Here is a 22,954-nt window from a genome sequence, read left to right as displayed (position 1 = left end):
AACGTATTCCCGTTAGGAGGTGATAGTGATGTCTATTTGCGATAATTTTAACCCCCATATGCATAATGCAAAAGTGAACCATTTCCGAGTTATCACGTTTTTTAGATTTTTTCAAAATAAGCCAAAAATGCAATAAACTATCTGTTATCTATCATTATTAAAACAACAATTATATTACTAAAACTATATTATTTCAATATTTTTTTTGAGATTTTTTTCAACTAAAATGCTTGAAAAATAAAAAAAAACGTTATTAGACTTGTCTTGCAGATTATTATAAGTTTTTAAAATTATTTTCTCTGCTATTGAAAGCTATATCTGGGGTCATATGATATCTGTCATGTACGACATCTCGCCTGTGTACTTCACGGAAGAACTCACAAAATATTAAATGAAGATGCACAGATTGACATTTTTTTCATGGGTGCGTACTTTTTGTCCAGCATAAAATTGAAATCCAACGCGTTAATTTTTTTTTGTTCCTCTTTTGAATTTCTGTGAAGTTTCACTGGAAAACTTAACGTAAATTTATAAAATATCTTAATATATTACGCAATTTTGCATCATACAATTGGACCTTGCTGGTTTTAGGTACGCTCATGACGAGCATGTCTTTTCATGCGTGACTAAATTGTAACGTTCAAAAAATTAAAACATATTTATATAAACAAAACGGAAGGGAATATTAAAAGAAACAGAAATTTGTTATTTTCGCTTTTTTATTCTTACACAATCCTAACAGCACGAAGTTCGCTTGGGACTTGCTCAACCCATATAATAATATAAAATATTAGTTACTAAGAATAAAATAAATAAAACACTTCTCAATGCCACTGTGGCGTTTCTATCCAATAATAAATTAATTTCATTATGAATTGTTACTTGTGCAACCTTTAACATGAAGAAATTCTACCATTGGCCTCGATTTAAAATCGTTTTAACGATAACTAAATATATATAGGTGCGTTTTGCCTACGCTTAGATTCAGTAGATCAGATACAATAATAAATTTACTTATAAGTAAGGGCAATCGCACCGACTTCAAAAGTTCTAAAGTTAACGATACAGTTACCATTTTGTAATTAAATATAATTCATACTTTAGACCCATTACAATGAAATGTACAATAATTTGTATACATTCATACAATTGATCGGCGGGCGTCGTGTCGCACGAGGCACGTTAACAAAACAAATAAACCGATATCAGCCTCCGAACAATTGTATTATCGTTCATGATCATTTACAGTCTTAATAATAACATTAGTCCTAGTTAATTAAAGTTACACGAAGTTAAAAGTCACTAAAGATAACAAGCAACCTTACCCTAAGTCGATTAGGAGCTCTACTTCTACTTGCGTATATTTTTCAAGTCGCGGCTTCTCTTACATCTAAAATTACACATTTCAAAGCTTAGGGTCGGGAAAAGAATAAATCTACACTTAGTATAGTTAAAAATCGAGGCCATACGTTGTGTCAATCACCGCACTCCCCGACAACAAGACTACAGCGGAACAAGACGGGCGGCTCGCGAGGGTTGCGGCGATTACTAACGGTAACCTAATCCTAAGTGTCACCATGGCCGCATGATGCAACTTTACTTCGTCGGGACTGCAGGCGACCACCGGCGCGCAGACTCGCCGAGTCCAGCATTTGTAGTTAGTAAAAATTTAATTATGAGAAGAGGTCAATGTTTATTATGTTTTGGCGCCGGTAGTCGCTAATCCATTTCTGCCGAATCCCAAAGAAACCGTTTTGGTTTGGCTTCACAGCCTCAGTTTCGCTTAATATTCGTTACTATGTGATAGTTCCGTCTCGAATGCTATATATTAAACGTTTTAACTACATTCATAAAGTTATAAATATCTTAATTAAATCTACATCGACTTATTTACTAACTGCGATAATAATAACTTTGCAGTGATTGTTTCAAATATTAACTTTATATAAATACATACAGCTGTACAATAAAGTTCACAATTAGTTTTTTCTAACAAGGACAGTTTGAGTTTAACTAAAAATACAATGCAATTTGCAAGTATAACAAAAATATAAACATTTGTATTTCTAAAATAATAGGAAAACTTTTCAGAATAATAAAGAAACTAAGAATTCTTGCAAGACCCGAGATCAAAGGAACGTCGTCGTGAATATGTCATAGCTGATGAAATAAAGTATACTGTCAGAAAAGAAGACGTCCCGAACTGTTTATTTCGCGCCGTGAAATATTCACACGTTTCAATATATTGCATGAAAAATAGAAATCCAATTAGTCTAAAGAAAGCACGAGACAAGCGACAATTCACTCGATGCCGTTACTCATGATGCTCGGCTTAGCGGCGCCGGCGGCCGGCAGGCTCTGCATGCTGCGAACAAACATTCGACGTCAGTTTTAAATACAAAGAAGCACACGATGCGACGCGCGGTCGACGGCCATACCCGGTGGTGGGCGCGTCGAGCCCCATGTGCGCGAGCGCCCGCAGCGCGGCGCGTGCGCACTGCTCGTGCGAGTGCGCCGTGGACGCGCCGCCGCCGTGGCACATGACAGGCGGCTCCGTCGACAGCGACACCAGCGACAGGTACTCGCCGTGATTGCGCTATCGCAAAAAATTACATCGTGAAAATCTTTTCAAGTATCAGTAGTACCATTGACATGATCGTTTGACTGTTTACTGATTGTCTTTAACGGCAAACAGTCCCCATTCTTGATAAAGCATAAAAATGAATACAATAAATATAGTCGATAGTGAAGTGTAATTTGGCACCTTGGGGAAGTCGGAGAACTGCACGGTAAACCCAAGGAGCTGTGACAGATACATGAGTTGGTCCTTCGCGCCCGGCGTGCTGGCCGCCGCACTCGTGCCGCCCGTAGCGCTCGTCTCACTCACACCTGATACATAAATAGACATGATGAGATGAAGACATAAAAACACAATAGTATAAGACACTACACAATTGTTTAAAAAATAAACAAGTACAAAGTACTTTATTTTGAAATAGTATCATTAATAATAGGTGTTTATATTATAGAAGGAACATTATATCTAGTAGCTTGGTTTGATCTCTCATTTATGTAAAATCTTTATTAACTTTGTCTAAGACATCTTGAGATACCACAACTTAAAATGGGATGTTTCTATGTTTTTTACAACATTCAGACATGTCTTCATTATTAGGTATTAACAATAACTTTGGAACCAAGGATTATTAATTGTTTTAAAACACTGAAAAAACAATTCATTCAAATTGTTAATAACTTATCTAAAGACCCATGTATGTTGTATACATCATTGAAGATTCGAATTTTCGTTTCAATTTCAAATTAACAACTAATATGTGCTATTTATTCATAAATGATAATATTAATGCTAATATTACCATTTGGCTGTGAGGGTTGACCAGATCGTTGGTGATAGTCCATCATAAGAACTCCAGGGACTGGTTGACGTACATCACTGTTCGCACCACCTGCATTAGTCTCACTGTCCTGCAAATGAAATAATAACTTTGTTTAAACAATAATGCCCCCTAAAAAAAAATTCACAACATTCTTCGACATCTCAAAGCCATCTACGCAAGTGATTTTATAATATATAATTGTGTGCACAAAAACAGGTCTTTTATATTGCAGTCTTTTAACACTCTCTAAGAACCTCAAAGAAATGAGATAAGGGTAATCGAATGACGATGACGATGAATGATTAATGATGATTAATTTACAAAATTGCTGTTCCTATTAATTTTAATGTTGATAATACCCGCAATACATAAATGTATCTCGAGTAAAGGTGCGGAAGTACAGTCAAATTAAACTGAAGGTATTGGGAAAATTTGACTTTCAAATTTCAATACTATTATTAGTGATTATTAATTTGTAACATCTTCTATAATAAAGGTTCTTAATAATCATGATTCTTATAAACCAAACAATATATAATTATATTAAAAAAAGATTAAAGTCGTAGGACTAAAGAATGTAGTTAAAGATAGAATAAACATATTTTTCCTTACCTTTCGTTTGACATCGACGTTGTTCGATTTATTTGTCTCGCCAGACCCGTTAGTAATTGATTCCGCTGTGTTTGTGTTTGCTGCCGTCTGTTCACCCGTGCTGGCACTCAACTCCATCGCTAGAAGCACATCTGAAATTTCATTAAGATTCAATTGTAAAATCATATTAAAAAATATTATTGCTATAGCACTTTTTTAACTATCCGACAAATTAAACTTTCCTGTTTAATAATTCTTAGTTTTGTTTTTCCGGCCCATTTTCGTAAATGATTTATGATATTAAATCGAAGTAAGAAATAATCATATATTTTAAGATAGATAAAAATAGAGGTAGTTTGACGAGTGATACAGACTATGTGCGGCTCGTCGCTTAGCGGTCTTCTTGTTGGGCCCGAGGCCCGTGGCGCAGTGCGGCGGCGCGTCGCACTGCACGAGGAACTCCCGACGCCGAGCGGCCCCGCGCTCCTCCAGCACGCGGTACTGCGGCGAGCGCGCCCGCGCCGCATGCCGCACCACCGCCAGGCGCGAAATGGGGTTGTCCGCGCCGCCGCCCGCGCTGGGCGTCGAGCCGCCTGCGCTCGTCACAGCCGCCACCGTCGCCGCGCACGGGCCGCCCCCGCCATCCGACCCCGCGGCGGGCACCGTGCTCGATCCTCCTTCCTGAACGATACGATTGTGGTTACATCGGAGGATTCAGAATCATACCCAAAACAAATTAATTCTTCTGACCATATTTTTTTAAATTTCATACATATGAATAAACTGTTTTTTATTTTAATTATTAATGATACGAAAATTTCTCATGAAATATATTTTTTTTCCGAAAACATAACTGGTAATTTAATGATAATAGACATCTAAATACCTACTGCTTATTGTTAAAAAAATCACAATTCGGACCATCAATAACTATAATAATTATATGTAATTATATCAGTCGATTAGGTTAGCAATACCTTGATGAGGTTCCTGGGCTTCTTCTTAGTAGGCGCATGCCTGCGCCGGTCGGCAGGCGGACGCGCACGGAGCAACGCGGGCGGCCAGCGCCGACGCATCTCCTCCAGCATGCGCTCAGCCGCGCGGCGCTTCGACACCTTCTTGCCGTTGCCCTCACCCTCCGTCTCCATCTCACCCACCGTGCACGCCGTAACAAATACCTGTAATTAATAATATACATACATACTCACAAGTATTTATTCAAGCAAAATTCACTTAAATGGATGGGATATAAGAATAATATTAAATCCTTGAAAAAATATATTATGGATATAATATAACACATCTAAATAGAATGTGTTTTCCGAATTCACATTTTTTTTTTTAAAAAACATTAAATATAAATAAAGAACTTACCCTCATATGTGGAGGTCCACGTTCAGATTTAACGGTAAACTGAACTGAGAGATTTCTCTTTAACGCCAACTCATGTACCAACGACACTGGAGACTTCACTTCTGAATTAAGCAAGTCTGAACCTGCATCACCTGTAAATTAACATTACGTAATGTGAGATTGTGAAATATAAATCAATTTATTGTACCGTTATTTACGTGCGCATACCGTTGTCATCAGTATGCGAGAGCGGTCGCAGCTCGTGAAGTGCGCGCGCCGCCGCATCGTGGCGCGCGCTCTGCGGCGTGGCGCCCTCGCCCACCCACGACCGTCCGCCCACGCACACTCGAACTCTGTGAAGGATTTATATATACAATGAAAAACTGGGAAGCAGAATTATAAAGGCTCGAACGCGTGCCACTTGCAAGGTACGGTCACCTGTAGAGAAGCGAAGTGGGTTCGAGAAGGCGAGGCACGTGTGCTGCGTGCGCATGGGCGTGCGGATGGTAGGGCGGCACGAAGGGCGCCGGCAGTCGATATGGAAGACGGGGTCGCGGCCGGGGCACGGCCGGTACCGAGGTGTACACCGCCGGTTGGCACAATTTCATAGCTAGCGCGTTCAACTCTACAGTCGGCATCACCGCACCTAGTAAACAGTATATCCTCAAACATCAAATAAACGAGGTAAATCTTTTTGTATGGTAAATTTTAAATTAAATTAATAAAAAAAAAATTGAATAAATTTATTAATTTTATTCAAATATCTTAGGATTGATTAGATAGGTTTTAATTAGTATGTCGGTACCCGCGTGTCGATGGTGGTGCGCCTGGTGCGCGTGATGCGCCACGGGCGGCGCCCGCGGCGGCGGTGGCAGGAAGCGCGTCCCACTCAACGCTGCTCGTGCTGCTGCGTGCTGTGCGCGTTTAATAGACGACCCCTGTGAAACGTCATTGATTACTTCTTATTCTCCCATCACGAGGGCTGATGTTGTTTACATCATATTTCATTTCCGTTATTAATTATTGTTTAGACTAGAATTAAGAGTAATAATAGTAGATTATACCTCAGCTGTATATTCTTCAGTATCACCCAGTCGGAGTGTTACTGTGAATACTTTTTTGTGAGCGGGTCCTGTTTCTGACGTGAGGCGATATTGATGCTTAATCTATAAAATATCAATTTTCTTTTTGTAACAAATAACAATAAAACAGTTTTAAATGTGGAGTTATTATAATTTTAATCATTAATTTCATACAATAACTGAAATTTTAATCAGTCTACCTAAAATTGAATATCATTTCTGTCTCATCACAAACTTCTTTACCAAATTTCAAAGGGTCAGTCGTGTGATCTTACCTTATTGTACCTGGCCAGTTCGTTGACCAGGCACATGGGTGTCTTCTCTTTACTGTTGGCCGGCGCGGCAGACGTGCGGGCCGCCTCACCCTCGCCCTCTGCCGCGTGCGCGTCTGGAATCTCCCCTTCCACGCCACCAGAGCCGATCACGCCACCCACACTCGTCACGGTCCCCGCGCCGACCGCAGCGGCTGTACTGCTATCCTCCTTCGTATCGGTCGTGTTGTTGGGTGCCACGTTTGTGCTCGGAGTTGCTGGAGTTGCTAGTTAATTATAAACACACAACGTCATTGACAACACATAATAGTGTTATTTTCAGACTTTAAATCAAGTTTTCAAATAATCTTACAAATTAAATTTAATAACACACTTATCTATACTATCTACATTTCTAAGAAATTAAATATATAAGAATAAGCAATGTCTTTACTGACCAAAGTCAGAAGTTAGTTTTGTTTTTGTTGACAAAATCGGTGATTTTGGCTTGCACAGACCTAATGATAAAAGACAAATTATTTTATTACTCTTGCTCATGAAGTTTATAGAACATCAATGAGGCACAGTTTTTATAAAGGCTTATTATATTTCTTTTCAGATTACAATGAAATTATACTAAATTAACAAACTTTGTTTACCAATATAAAGTTCATTCTTGATTTTTTGTGCTTTAATTTACATAATTGTTAATTATATGTAATTACCATTATGGCTCTGTTGTGTAGTGGGTGGTGGTAAGGGTGGTGGCTGCGCGTAGGGCGGCGGCATGACGCCGGGTCCGCCGCCGGGGCCGTATCCGCCGCCGACGGAGTAGGGGCGACGAAGACGAGTCTGTTGCTGTATCACCAATAAAACATAAATTGAATGTCTTAGACATCACATAGGAGTTCAATTGGTCATAAGTCATACAGTATTCAGAGAGCCTAGACAAAGTCACATAGATATTTTCGATTTCGTTTGAAGAAAGGGCAGAATGTGTGGAAATTACATGCATTCAATTAATTATTACATGACCAAAAAGTTTAAAATTCCTTCGATCATTTTCGAGCCAAGGTTCACAATTGTAGGTCAAACTAACTGGTGGAACGTTGTGGTGCTGTGTTGGCGGGTGGTGCATGGCTCTCATAGTGTGAGGAGGTCTCTGCGCGGGCGCATGGTGCGGCGGGACAGGCATCGCGCCCATCGTGCCCATCTGTCCATGCCCGCCCATGCCACCGCCGGGTTGCGATGGACCCAACGGAACTCTGCAAATATTATCCACCGCTTTTATGTGATTCGATATGGTTTATGTTGTGTTGGGTGATGTGAATAATGTAATGAAAACTATGTTATAATAAATTATTTTCAATGAGTTTTTGTTCATATTATAATGCAATGTATTATTTTATATTATTGCATTTTGCCGTACACCTAAAATTTTATAATATTATACCGCACACATTAGTTTATACAAAGTTGTGTAATCAAAAATCTATACTTTAGTTAATGAAATAAAATTAAATACACTGCACACAATAATCAAAATAACTGATATTTAGCAGATTCGGAACTTTTGATAGCAACTCACACAATAATGCACTACACGACATGCAAGGCCACGTGAGAAATTCGAAAGACTTTCTAGGGGGTCGCTTAGTGACCCGCCTGCTGTGATTCTGTTATTCCAACTGGCCAACTGTTCAAAGCGTATGATATATCGGGTCAGTGTTAAGAATTTTTTTATATTCACTACAAGATCACGTCGGATCAAAAGTGCCGTCATATGTTCCATTCATGACCAGTTTAAGTAACAAAGGGAGCCGCAAAGGACCCTCGACATATCAACAAATTACACAACATTTGCATATGAATGCAGGTCGTCTCTTTATAGACGAACGAGTAAAACACAGACTTTTCTTAAATAGTGTCAATGTTTGAGTGATAATCAGCTGGTAACTGGTATTATTCTTGCGCAATACCAAAGTTAATAGAAAACGATATTCATACCTCTATCTATCTTTAAGTCTGAACACTTTACAGATTACATAGCGTCAATTTAGTCGATATGGTACTATTTAGATAGTGCGTATGTTTATCAAATGCAAATAGACTAATTAATAATCTTAATTATCTCAATGTAAATTAAAATATTACTATTACAAGGACTTATAAATTTATACCCTTGCGTGCATAAATTTTCTTCGTAAAAATTTCAATAACAATACTGCATAATATATTTTATCACGTCATTTTTTATGCCTGGAAGGAGTCCGTAACAAATTATTTTATAAATGAGAAATTCAAACTTGGCCCATATTTCTACAAGTGACTGCAAAGTTTATTAATTTTATTATGATTATATGTATTACCTTTAATTAAAATACAGAGAAAATTGTAAAGGATGTAAACTAGAATTGGAAAATATATACAATAAAAAATCCTTAGATTTACGTACTTCGTTCAATTTTCTAATAACTTAGCTATATTGTGCACTAATAACAGTTCATGATTAATATATCTTTATTTATAATACAACACTATTTTTCACACATAAAACCCGATAACAGTTTCGTCGTCGTTCAAAACGCCATTTTGTCGCAAATTCGTAGTGAATATCATAGATTAATCAAGCTTGACCAATGATATCGCGTCAATTAGCTATCAAATGGTTGTTTGTTTGTTTATTTCCTGTTATGGTTGGAATAGAGTATACCTGTTTGGGTGGATACAGACATTATTACTGTATACTAAGGAATAGTGTTCAGATGTGTCTTATCTTAGATCATACTTGGTGGCATATTGATTGTATTATAAAAGTTGTTTGCGCTCTTTAGAGTACCAGTGTCATAGCAAAAGGTGACCACTCACCATTCAGAGGTCCAATTGTGGGTTTCCAGTTTTTAAATTATAAAACTAAATGCGAATAAACAAGAAACATAAAAATACTATTGTAATCATTTGTAATGGTGTCAATGATGACACCGTCCATCACATTTATATTTTTTTGAAGACTGTGGCATTTATAGGTTGAAAGCAGAGCTGTCCCAGTCATAATGGCGGTACCATTAGGAGTGGGACAGGAATACATTTATAGCATTGCCTGTCAATCACCTTTAAACTATTTCTATATTACTCTGATCCAGCTTACTATATAAATAATACAGATAGCATTGTTGCATGTTAGCATTGGAAATACATCCTGTCACCAATACTTAATCAAATAATATTTATATTACTCTAAACAAACAACACAGAAACTTAATTACGGTTCTAATGTTCCACAGATAAAATTCAGGTTTGTATTTGAATTAATAGACCAATATAAGAAATATGATAACAATTTTCTAAGGAAACATTTTGATAAAGATATTTAGCTTAACTAAAGTAAAAATAATATAATAACAAATATTGTGAATAATGTAAGGTACACAATCTCAGTCATGGTATACATTCAATAACATAAAAGCTCAAAACATTGTTGTGATTTAAGGCACTATCGTCACAACTAAAAGGTTTAAAAAATATATGTGGAGCTGAAAAAGATATTTTTGATAAAAGAAATATGAAATTCCATCTTATGTGTTGAGTGTGAACAGAAACACAAAACACTATTAATTTTCTATCAATTACTATACCTATACTGGAAAGTCCAAGCTCCTATTATTAATGTGCAATATAAACAAAGCCAGAAAAAATGCCTTATCTAAATATGTTTGAAATTGAATATTCTTGTTTCTCATCATCCATCACCTCTTTGCTGGTTTAAAATAATGTCAATGTCATATACCTTAATTTAGGTAAATTTACATTTCTAAGTTTATTCTTCATTTATAATAAAAAGTTCATAGTCAAAACAAATGAAAGTATACATTGGATTGAGTAGAAATAGATGTATATTATTAATTGATAACGATACAGATTCAACAACTTTGTTGTATCTGAAAGCTCATCATACAACTGCTTATAAGAACTGAACAATGCAACAATAAACCCAATTGACAAAACAATGACCTAAAGTGGATTAAACAGTCGCAAATGAAACCAGTAAGCATTTCAATAGCATAGCAAATAAATAGTGAAAAGCCGGACGTTACCTAGTTAGTGTTACGTGCCTGTTCTCCCTGTGCATCTGATGCGGCGGCATTTGGTGATGCGCAGGCATACCCTGGTGGCCCGGCAGGTGCTGCGGCGGATGCCCGGACATTGGCTGATGATGCATGTTCGGGTGATGCATCATCGTCGCGATCGCAACCTACATCACAAACAAAATATTCACAAACTGCCGTCAAACAAACTTCCGATGGAATTATACTTCAATTACGGATAACACATTTTGATCCTTACCGTAAATTTGTTTTACAAATTATTCAATTTTTCGGCTTTACGATCGACATAAACCCGCTCACAATAAACGCAAATGTTATTATATTTGGCAAACAGTAAAGAAAATCGTTTTGTTCAACATGCGGCCATGTTAAAAATGTTGCCAGGCGGCATCCGTTCAAAATGTTTAATTAAATAATTAATTATCATGAATAAGAATAAACATCCAAGAATCAAACACATTATTGATTGCTTCTTAAATTGTATTTTTAGTAATTTTTTATTTAAAATATATTTAGCATTACATTCTTGACGACCTCATATATAAAACAAAACAACTTGTGAATATTTTTTTTACATTGTTGCGAATTAAACTAATATTATTTTAATTTTTTTTTAATGGGTAAGTATATATATAATTTAATTAATTTATTTGATTGTTAAAAAATTTGAAAAACTCTGGAACACATTAAGCACACGTGTGTGGTGTACCGAATGTTTGCCCCGGCCCGATACGACTATATATTTTTTTGTTTTACTTTTTTGTTTCTTTTATAAATTACCTTGAAACGTTTTACTTAATATTACTATTCGGTACTTAGTATTTATGTTTTTTGACAAAAATCTTGTTATTTTATTATTATTAATTTCACTTTTATCATACTTTATTATCATAACCGTAAATATATAGACCTCTTAACATTTCCTTTATTTGCAAATTGAAGTCTATTTAGAAATCGAATAGACTTTAAAAATCCATTTGAAGTTTTGTAAAAGCCTTTCATTGAAACTTTCAAATGCTATTATTTCTAATGTGTATGTGTACTATGTATTTCTAATGTTTATTTATAATGTACTGCTAACACAAATAGTGATTAAAATTATATTTAATTTAAACATATATTGTTGAATTAATCCTCCCTGGATCGAGGATGTTAGTAAAAAAAAATTCAAGATATATATAATAATTTGATTAAAAAAAACGGTTGATAACAAAGGAAGGAAAGAAAGGAAAAGGAAAGAAGAGTCCTGAGGAACGCGAATCTTATTATGTTCCCTAAAGATAAGTTCATCCACCAATATTTGATAAATCGTAATCATTTGCCAAATCCAGTATGTGATAACTACATAACATACAACAATTATGTTATTCTCAAGCAGGACTGTTAGCGGTAAATGGTTTTATATAATGTTAAAAAGATTTTGGTAGAACCTCAGCCGGTGACGCTAACAGGGGGTAGTATAACATTGGGTCACATAAATTCACTTTGTAATTTCATGCTGCTTGGTAAGTTGATTTTTTTTTAATTTGTGCTCATGTGATTTTTTTACCTGGACGATTTATCTATAACATAACATCTAACATTATTTTTTTATTATTTATTCTTAAAAATATAATTGAGCTGCTAAATCCTAAAATAAAAATAATTTTGGACAGATAGGCCGCCTTAACAGTTGATATAGCTACTTAGAAATGCAGGCTTTTTATTTCGGAATTAATGTAGAAACAAGTCACGAGTCCAACTAGGTAATTTCCGGACCCACCATTAAAATCGATATCATCCTGTAAAAGACAAAATTCTAAATTTATTTCTTGATGAGAATTCTTACAGGATCATTGCATCAACGTAAAATTTTAAATGTTCTTTAAAAGAGAAGAAATGTTTTGGCTGACACGATCTTGTATATGGAGTTCAGTAAAATTTTCAATAAAAATAACTCTTAACACTATCGCAGTTCTTGTTCTTATTGTCTAGGAACAAGCTCTGGAATTTATTGTGATAATGGCAGAGGACCTGACGAATTGACACTCCTTAGAACGAGAATGGGTCGTATTAAGGTGTGTTACATGGATATTATCAGAGCTATGGCAATAACTAAGCGACAAAAAAAAACAGATATGACTATTTTTTAGCTAACATTTAATTAAGGAAAAAATATCAGTATAAAAAGTAAAAGTGTTTTTTTGCTTATAAAATACATACAAATTATAATTCAGACTGACAAATGTAAAGAAATACAATAGACATAAAATGAAAATAGTCTTCATCATTATTAATTTGCACATCCGTTAAATTTGAGTATACAGGTTCGATCTCTTGTGAATTATCGAGAGTATCATCGCTGTCTCTCGTAGTGTCAGCCCACGAGACCCGCTTCGAACTTCGTGAAATTTCTTTTTTCTTATCAGACGTGGGAGTCGAATGAGATACAGGTGACGGCGGGTCTTTGGTTGGAGTTTGGGCACATTTGTCTAAGTAATGTTTTCGCAAAATGTACTCGCGCATAGAGTCATGAGTTGACCGTTTCGGAGGTGGCGGTGGAGGCAATTCTCTGTCATTGTCTTCGCTGAGACATGGATTTTTTTCTTTTCTTACTTCCTCTATTCTTTTAGTCTCTTCCTCATTGGTTGTCAACGGCCACGCTCCCAGTTTATTACGAATGAGATGTGGGCGCGTATGGGCCGCACATAAGATACGTTTACGTACAAAATCGTGAAAAACGGTGAGTTCAGATGCGAGTTCGCGCCGAAGGAGCTGCTTGTGTCGTGTAGGAACGTGGTGATCACGAACAGCCAGTAATGCCTAAAAGGAATAATCGAATTAAACAAATTTCTTCTTGTTACTATTCAAACGACATTTTAAAAAATATTTTTAAAATACAGTACGAAGAAAAATAGTTTCGGCAATGCATTAGAACAAACCTGCGAAGCGAGAAGCGTAATGGTGGCCTCGAGCGCGCCGGCCACGAGGCGCTCGTTGGGCACCGGCAGCGCGCTGGCGGCGGACGACATGCTGCCCGCCGACTCGCTGCGGCCGGTGCGCGCGGCGCCCGGGCTGCCCGCGCCCGCGCCGCCCGCGCCGCCCGCGCTGCACGAGCACGCGCGCCGCCGCCCGCGAGGCGAGCGCGCCCCGCTCACCTCTTCCGAGTGGTAAGCCTGGGACAGTCAGAGACATACACGTAATTTAACGCCTTGTCGATGATCACTGAATTACGGATACGGAGTACATATTATGACGATGAGAGATTCATTGAATCATCAACGTACGGGGAAGCTGACCTGGCATGGAAGGCTGGTCATCATTTATGCTATTAAAAATATAAGGATATACTCACATGGTTCAAAGATTTAGTCAGAAGGCAAATCGCGGGTAGGATCGTTCCGAATGTGAGTTGAGGGAATTGCTCGTATGTGATTTTTGGGGCTCCGAAATGTAGCTCGACGATCGGCTGCCAGCGTTCCGTGTCCAACTCCGGATCGGCCAGCAAGGATAGCAAGTCTGGGCTAAACGACAGCAGGCAGAGCGTCGCCATGTGAAGAATTTCTAGAATTCTGCAGATAAATGTTTTTTTTTTCATTTTATTAATTTATAATTTTAAAAACGCTAGTCTTCGACCGCTAGACGCCATACCGATGCAGCGCGGCGGGCGAGGGCGGCGCGGGCGCCAGCTCGTCGGGCTGCGGCGTGAGGTCGGGCGAGCGCCGCGCGCGCAGCGTCAGCAGCACGCACTGCTGCAGGCACGCACTCGTGCTGCGCTGTCGAAGGGAAGGATGACACGTTACATTCGAATTTTATAAGAATTAGTCCGAGCGTACGGTGGTAAGGCGTTCGAATTCGATACTCACCATTGTACCGATTAAGGAGCTGATGTTTTGAGTTCGCCACCTCGCCTCGAACTTGACCAGCTGAACGATCAGGTTGAGAGTAGATGCGCATAAATTCAGCGCGTCTATGTTGTACACTTGTCGGGGCAATAACAGGGATTCGATGAGGTGTTCCAAGTGAACTCCGACAAAAGTGATCGCGTCACCGGCGAAGAATTGCCCGTGCTTCATAACCATCATGGATATGAAGTCCAAACCGTAACCGTAGACTCGCCACCATTCTTGATGTTTCCAAGTAGATAATCCGTTTCCATTTCCGTTCGAATTAGTTTCGAACTTTGGTGGTAACAATTGCATCCATAGGAACCTGTCTACATCGCTCATGAGTAGATCTTTTGAAAACGGGCCTCTCGAATAAGCCGTCAAACATCTCAATGCTGCCAAAGATGTCTGATAGTATCGTTTGTTTTGCAAGCAAACTTGAAGGCAACAAAGTAATTTATTAATAAATTTCGTAGATTGGAACCATTGTGAGAGTCCAGAAAACATATCATCGTATAAATCCAAGCACTGCTCAAGCATGGCTAGTGACAAAACAATGGGCGGTATGTCCTCACTTTGGTTAATTTGCTTAATACTGCTTTTATTATCATCTCTTATTTCATCGAACAATTTTTCCAGTTCTAAGCTATTTATATTGGTCACAGAACGTATGATGCTTTGAGCTAGAACAGTATTCGCCTTTATTTCGTAATCTAAGCTGCTAATAGCAACTGTACCAATAGACAATATCGAACGTAATGCTCTCGGGTGTAGACATTCGTAGACGATAGCTGTATTCGTTAATAAGTTATCCACTTGCTTTGCACTAGTTTTTCGATTATCGAAACAATCATCTTTCCAGTTTGCTAGCATGATAACGTAGAGTTCAGCTAAAATAACGACTAGTCTTCCATCTTTTAGATCATCTAATTCATTCAATAATGCAGTCATACACGGTGCTACCATTTTTGTCTTGTGTGCGATATTGAGACTTATTGGTAAGCATTTACAAAAAATCGTTGTGAAGTCTTTCCAAGATGTGAGGAGGCTCAACCACACGGGTACCTTGTCCACTACTTCTTTATCATTATTTCTACATTTTAGTGAGAATATATATTCTATCCAAGTATCCAAATGTGTTTTATTCGTATCGAAAAATAATTCCAACATATCCTTTAAATTTGACTCAAGTTTTCCCCTTGAAATAAACAATTCGATTCCAAGAACGTTAAATATTTGACTATAAGTTCTTAATCCTGGTTGTATTTCACTGAATAGTGGACTTGTCATGTGCTCCCAAAACTTCGGATGCTCTCGAAGTTTCTTCACTAAAATTTGCATATTGTTCTTCCATAAGGCATGGAATAAAGCCATAATACACGCCAATAAAGGGCTATGAAGAAATTTTGCATCCTACGAATTAAATTATAAATCAATATACATATGTTGAAGCTTATATATATGATATAATTTTTATTTAGACATCAGACTCAGAGAATATTTAGAGAAACATAGAAAAAGGCTGAATATAATTTAGCTATTATTTATTATTACTTATTGGCCTTCTATGTGTTTCTTACAGAACCGGTGAACTTTTGAAGGAAATAAAACAAAGAAAATTATTTTTAATCTCCATGAAATTGGTTTTATTTGACAGATTTCATTGCCGAAATACTAATATGAATAATGTGTAAATAGGACCTTCATATTTTACATGCGAACATGCCATGTACACGCTAACATCCACACGCCCGAATACATATGCAAACAAAAGTACCATAAAATGAACTATCAAGTAAAGCCAACGGCATGGAGATAAAAATATTTCTGTGTTTTATTCCAATTTAAACACTTCTTAAACATATAAAAAATAGAATTCTATCTTCTATATTTTAAAAGCATAAATATATATATATTGTCTTTTATTTGGTTTGTACGTCTAAAAGTATTTTCACATTACATTAACACTATTTAATAAAATTAAATATTAATGATAATAAATAATCGAGTAAAGAATTGTGAACGCTTAAAATGTTAAAGTATGGAGATATATTCGAACTGAAACAATGTGTCTCAAGTAAATTTTTGTGTTGCTCAAATATTTCCATCGAGGAATTGTAGGTAATATTTAATTTTTATTCAGGAAGGTGTAATATTGTAAACAAATCTTTATAAATAGAAAATATCGCTTTACTTACTCTAAACATACAGTACTTACAGCTTTAACAGTTCCAAGATAATCGGCCATATATCCTAAGATGCCTTCGAAACTATCGTCTGGCTCTGTTTTAGTTTTTACATCTTTTTCATCCTTTTCTTTGGTGGTTTCATCAACCTTCACGTTTTCGTGGTTCATCATAAAGAATGCCTCAGTGAGTCCTGGCTGTTTGCCGACACATGTTGTGACAAAGTCTAAAATGGCTATTTTCAGTTCGATTGTTTCATATTCGTCACGAAGACGGTCCAGGAACATTACTCGTACTTGATAAGCAGTCATGTCTAGTGAAGAAAATAATGACATTTGGAAGCCCTGTGAATTATTTTACTAATATGTTATTCTATTCTCTGCTCATCTAAAAAAATGCAATAGCTCTGGATATTCTTGACTGGACTTTCGTATCTGCAGCCACACTAATTATAATTGATGGAGGCACAAGTTCAAAGTTATTTCTTTGTATTATGTGTATTGAATGAACCCATTTTTTTCCTAGTCGTCGATATTTGAATATATAATTATTATATAGAAAATGTGAGGAGTACCAATGAATTTGAAGATTTCGAATATTTTACTCATTGTTCCAATTCTTTATTTATTGATAAAATTAAAGCGGAAATAGATACCGAAAATAAATAAAAGAAAAAACAGAGAGAAGAAAAAGTATGCATACAAAGATTAAATGTAAACATTACTTAATGTGGTATTTACTTACATCAGCAAACCTTTTCAGTAGACGACAGCTGAGTACCGAGAGACTTTTATTAAACGAATGATTGATATAACTCGTAACTTTTGGCACTACTTTTAACTCATCTTTCTGTTTATTTTGTGCAAATATGAGACGTTCGAGAGGAGTGACCTCATTCGATTCATTAACTAGCGATTTCTGTCGAAGTACAAACATAACTATTGCAAGACACCGTTGTAGAGTAGATGTGTATTGGAAACCAGGGCCTGATATCCAATTGGTGTCTTCTTGAATAAGGCGCTCCAAATGATCGTTGCCTGTACCAAAGAAAAGGATTGTTGTAAGTTTTTAATAACTTTCATCATTTAATGTCAATGCATTTTTGTTTTCTTCAGTTGAAGACAATTTGTCATTCATATCAGATCACAAACACGTGTCATTACACAATGTCAGTTCGATTTTAATTATGTTAGTAAATAAAGGATTGTAAAGTAGGTAATATTGAATTGGAAAATGAAAACTTATAGTCAGAGAAGAGGAAATCATATCTGCTTATATATTGTAGAATACATTGTCTTGTTTAATAAATTATTTTAGTTTTCCAAATAACATGACTCAAAATGACCATTTTAATGGTACAAAGATCCATAGATCCTGTAAAAAATTACTGGGTCATTTACCAAACTGGGACACAACAATGCGATCTATTAATCTCAAGAGGCACACTAATTGATTGCTGGACAAATAAATCGTAAATTTACTTTTCTTATTTCTAATTTCACTTACCAATTGACAAAATCTTCAGTAACTCCAAGGCGTTTTCTGTATACATGAGACTATAGACACAAGTCTTTCTTAACATTGTAGTGCTTGCTTTTGTACTTGTCTGTTCAAGTACTAAAGTAAATAGTCTAGCACATCTCTGCAAAAGCTGCCGGCGTTCAGCAGTGTTGCTATAACGCCACCCACAAACATTGGGAAAAATTTCACGTATCATAAGGACTAATCCTGGCAGCAAGATTTCTGTTATTATACGATCATCGTCTGAAGCCTGGAATAACATGGAATAATTTTATTTAAGAATGGGTCACTAACTATTGAGTTTCTTGGATAGTTCTTCTCGGTCAACTAAACATTCCGAGTTGGTGGTATTTTTAACATTTAATATAATCCAATAAAATAACGATTCAAGTGCTTGAAAAAAGCCTACTTGCATAAACAATATTTATATAAAATGATACCTCTAGAAAAGCACACAACATGTCAATGTAAGCTCCTAAAAAGCCATAAGTTCCACTTGGCTGTTCAATGGTCACCAAGTACGAGCCAACTGCTGCAGAATCCAAAGATGCCCCATTAGCATACTCTATGTGAGTTAGTTGATGGTTAATAATACGCGGCAGGATACCTGTATTTATAAGTCTACAAAAATATAAAAACATTACAATATTTTTCAACAACAGCATGACAATTATTTAAAAATATATTGGTAGCATTACCTCAAATGGACTTCTTTAGGAAATACTTGAATTAAATTTGTGCAAACTTCGATACATTCAATCAACAGTTGTAATGGTGGTGAATCTGATCTCATGAAACGAACCAATACGTCAAAAACGCCTTCACTTGGGCCTACTAATATTTTTGGAATTTCCTTTTTAATTGCCAATGCTTTTATAACACCTTTTAATACTTTAGTTCCTTCATAAACTCTCTCTAAAGTGACATTTATATTTTGATGATTTTGCTTGCGATCCAAAACTTTTTCTATCGCATTGTTAAAAATTGTCCAATATGAGTATGGTGTACGGAAATGTATCATCGTACCTTCTTTCCTTTCCATCACTGTAGCTTTTGAACCTGTTTCGATACGATAAGATTCGTCACCTAAAGGATAGTACTCACGGCCAATAACAGCGTCGTCTGCTTGTAACGACATTATTGGTACAGCATTAGGATTATATATTTCACTATAAACAGGCAAACTTTTAAGTTGCGCAATAAGCTGGAAAAAAATGTTTCCAAATTATATTTTGAACAATTTTATGAAGAAAATTAGTCATTACACACAAGAATAAAAAATACTAACATTTAACACACTATCAATTTTAGCTTCAGCTAAACCAGCTGAGAGTATTGATAGTGCATGGAAATTATATGGAAAATATTCCAAAGCTGTATTCCAAAGTGAGACTACACCATATTGCTCATCTCTTTGATATAAAGTCCAGAATTGTTCAGCAAGACATGGTGTTTTGAGAAGTTCAGCACATAGAAACATTATGCCAGGCTGGTTGCTCAAAGTTCCATCTCCATCAAATTTATCACAGAGTTCGTTTAAAAGGCAGAATAGTCGTTGTCGCATTATGAGCGAACATTTAGAGTTATCCTATAACATTTGCAGAAACATTTTTATAAAATATGTCGACCCTTAAATTATACTTTTACTATAGTGTAACTTACAGAGAATACTGAACTATTGAGCATTTGTTGGATGAAAACGAAAACCTTCATTTTTAATGCTGTTGCTCCATAGTGCTGATACTTATTCTCAAACAAGTTTGCATGAGTTTCACTCTGCAATAAATTAAACAAAGAATTAGATGGCATTTTTTCATATGATGGTTTGCTAAAGGATAGCAAGTGTAGAGCATTTGGTCATCAAATGGTCTGTATTATAGATTAACTATTATTCATAAAAAAATAAAAATATAATTCGGATTTATATGTTATACTCAACAGTGGACGTCAATCCAAATAAAGCGGTTACATGGGGGCCCGGTGAGTGATAATAGACAAAGATGAACAATTTCATTTTTTGTGATTTCCAAAGGTTATATACTGGTTATAATATTATAATTGATAGCTGCAACTTAGCCTTGTAAAATAACAATTTAAAAGTGCCAGTAAGATTCTATGGGAATAAAGCATATTTCAATATTATTTATGTAATAAGTCTAAATACTTGTAATGTTAACGTCATCCATGTGATCAGCATCAGGCTGTGTTCCGTGTTGGGTTCCAATTTAGTTAATTCTCCTTCAACTGTGTCTTTGGTCTTTTCTATCCAGTCTGATATATTCTTACTAAAATTATATTTGAACTGTTAAAAAATTATTTCAATATACAATAAAATAATAGTTACATATATTTAAAATATTTTATGCTTACATTTTATCTTTATCTAATATTATTGTTATAATTCCAACTTCCATATACATAACTTTTAGACATGTGTCTCTATGTCTCTCTTCTAAAAATATATTATAGCCTTGATTTTTGCCAAAATTATGTTTCCTAAATAGTTTGAACAAATTGATAAACTCTTGTTCTGAAAAGTGATTGTCATTGGCGATTAGCATAAGGTTCTGAAGGATAGCCAGTTGTTCTCTTAAATTTGACTCTGCCCATTCTTGTCTAACAGATTCGCTTCCAAAGTCCCCTTGAATCTTTCTGGGAGGAGGTGTTGCAGTCAATAATTTTTCAAATTGACTAATTAGGGATGTTTTTAATGGTTCAATTTTAATATCATTGATAATTTTAAGAAACTGTTTATGATATTTATGACTAGTATCATTTTGAAATTGAATAATGTACTGTAATAGTTTCAAGAGATATAATCTTTCAGAAAAATAAAAGCTCCAAGCAGTTGGTAATAGAAATGTAGGTCTTGTGTCCACAAAGGCAACATTCTTTAGTGCATTATCTAGGGTGCCATATGATATATCACATAGATAATGTTTCAAGACATCCCATATTTGAAAACAATCAATATCCTGAAATAGTTTAAAAACATTAGATGATTCCATTTCCCAATGTAGTGACAAAAACATGTAAAAAACTTGTTTCTAAGTTGTTTGTCATATAGTAAAAAAAAGGCCAGAGAGAGTATAGTTAGCCTGTAGTTCAGTATTTGCAACAAAAAAAAAACTATTAGAATATTAACACAAAAAAGTTCTGAAACCTACAATTATTTATTTACATTTAATTTTTCTTGGTAATTTAAGAAAATGTCTCAATAGAAAATGTATTAATTTCTACATAATGTAAATATATATATAATTAATATAACTTACAATATAATTTTGCAAGGTTTGAACCACACTCAGTAATTTAGTTTGTTCAGGGTACTTGGACTGTAGCAGTGTGTATGATCCTGTTTTGACTGGCTTATAACTTGCAAGGCCCTCCAACAAAGCTTGAACAACATTCTTGTCTAAAACTGACACTAATTCTTCTTCTGAAAGGCTTTGCGATGACACCCAGCGCCACAAACGCTTCCAGTAACTAATGATAAAAAATAATACTTCAAAATATTTACTAATTGCAGAATACAACAAAACTATGGAGACACTCACGGTGTAACTGTAGTAGTCATTACTGAGAGTTGAAGACCTGATGATAAAGATTTTTTTAAGTAGTTATTTAAGCAGGTAATATATATTTTACCGGTATATTTAGCATATCTGTACACTATTTAGGTTAGAAAATAAGACAGACTATTTGAACGTTCAAACAGAACGCTGTGACGGTGTCAGTTGTTATATAGTTGTAAATTACATCTGTTTTACTCTATGGTTACTGTAAATTTTTGAGAAACGTCAAATTGACAAATGAATATGCAACTGTATTGATGAATTAAATTAATAATTATATACTGCATGTGCGCAAAACGTAGTGGTTACATATACACTGTGGCATAGACAATACAATCAAAATTTAAACGTAATCAACAATCTTTTGGATGATCCTTGATACATAAATGACAAACCATAACAGAACTTGGCTTTAATTAACTTAAAGAATTGTGTATAATCAAGTGACATAGTTAACATTTGACAAAATAAAAGAATACTATAATTTCTTCATACATTGTATATAATTCTTACGGATCTATTTAAAATTAGAGCGTTTTCACATTATCCGATCCGATATCGGTGTCTTGTGTTGAAAGAAGTAAAATGTATGAAATATGTATCTGACTTTTATATTTTCCGATCGGATATCAGAGTCGAGTGTTGACACTGATGTGTCAGAAGCATGATCGGATGCCCGTGAGCTATCTTACGATATTGTTTGTATGTGAGCATAGAGCCCTATGCGCGGCCGCCATGTTATATTTTTTGTTTTGTTTACTTGTTTGGTTGTTTGTGAGATGAATTAAGCAAATTATGGAAAGAGGATTCACTCTTACGACAGTAATTAAAAAAAAACTCTTTAGGTGCGTTTTGTAGCTTGCTAAAATGAGTATGAAATGCTCCCTCTGAATATTTAGCTTCTACAATGGGATGTATTCAATACTTTCTTTCTACAGATCTTTTTTTGCGTCTCTAATATAATAGATACAGTAAATAAAGTTTTCTATTATAATACGAAGCTATGCTAAGCAATCCGAATCGAA

General features: G+C 35.6%; 2 protein-coding genes across 3 annotated transcripts; both read right to left on the bottom strand.

The window, feature by feature from the left end:
- Nucleotides 1–701: 701 nt before the first annotated feature.
- Nucleotides 702–11,169, bottom strand: LOC113401367 (double-stranded RNA-binding protein Staufen homolog 2). Of its 2 annotated transcripts, XM_026641261.2 has the most exons (18): nucleotides 11,020–11,169; nucleotides 10,770–10,927; nucleotides 7,775–7,940; nucleotides 7,401–7,533; nucleotides 7,134–7,193; nucleotides 6,700–6,962; nucleotides 6,407–6,508; nucleotides 6,148–6,280; nucleotides 5,781–5,988; nucleotides 5,571–5,695; nucleotides 5,364–5,494; nucleotides 4,967–5,167; nucleotides 4,364–4,670; nucleotides 4,011–4,141; nucleotides 3,378–3,486; nucleotides 2,765–2,889; nucleotides 2,439–2,596; nucleotides 702–2,365 (listed from the first exon to the last, which is right to left on the bottom strand). In XM_026641261.2, exons 2-18 carry the CDS (start codon nucleotides 10,910–10,912, stop codon nucleotides 2,302–2,304), a joined length of 2,559 nt encoding a protein of 852 aa, XP_026497046.2. In that variant the 5' UTR covers nucleotides 10,913–10,927; nucleotides 11,020–11,169; the 3' UTR covers nucleotides 702–2,301. The 2 variants fall into 2 exon arrangements, with proteins under 2 accessions (XP_026497046.2, XP_026497049.2); XM_026641264.2 differs by lacking the exon at nucleotides 7,134–7,193.
- A 1,773-nt stretch (nucleotides 11,170–12,942) lies between these two features.
- LOC113401368 (nucleoporin Nup188) lies at nucleotides 12,943–22,097 on the bottom strand. Its single transcript, XM_064215651.1, has 16 exons — nucleotides 21,912–22,097; nucleotides 21,630–21,840; nucleotides 20,725–21,329; nucleotides 20,519–20,639; nucleotides 20,017–20,130; nucleotides 19,643–19,942; nucleotides 19,053–19,558; nucleotides 18,795–18,975; nucleotides 18,340–18,604; nucleotides 17,578–17,870; nucleotides 16,866–17,177; nucleotides 14,627–16,060; nucleotides 14,412–14,536; nucleotides 14,116–14,332; nucleotides 13,703–13,936; nucleotides 12,943–13,583 (listed from the first exon to the last, which is right to left on the bottom strand). The coding sequence occupies exons 1-16, from the start codon at nucleotides 21,929–21,931 to the stop codon at nucleotides 12,987–12,989; spliced, it is 5,535 nt and encodes a 1,844-aa protein (XP_064071721.1). The 5' UTR covers nucleotides 21,932–22,097; the 3' UTR covers nucleotides 12,943–12,986.
- Between the last annotated feature and the right edge of the window lie 857 nt (nucleotides 22,098–22,954).

This window comes from Vanessa tameamea, chromosome 2 (genome assembly GCF_037043105.1).
Source record: "Vanessa tameamea isolate UH-Manoa-2023 chromosome 2, ilVanTame1 primary haplotype, whole genome shotgun sequence".
Taxonomy (NCBI): domain Eukaryota; kingdom Metazoa; phylum Arthropoda; class Insecta; order Lepidoptera; family Nymphalidae; genus Vanessa; species Vanessa tameamea.
Note: the sequence above shows the minus strand (reverse complement) of the source record. Positions and strands in the feature narration are given on the sequence as shown.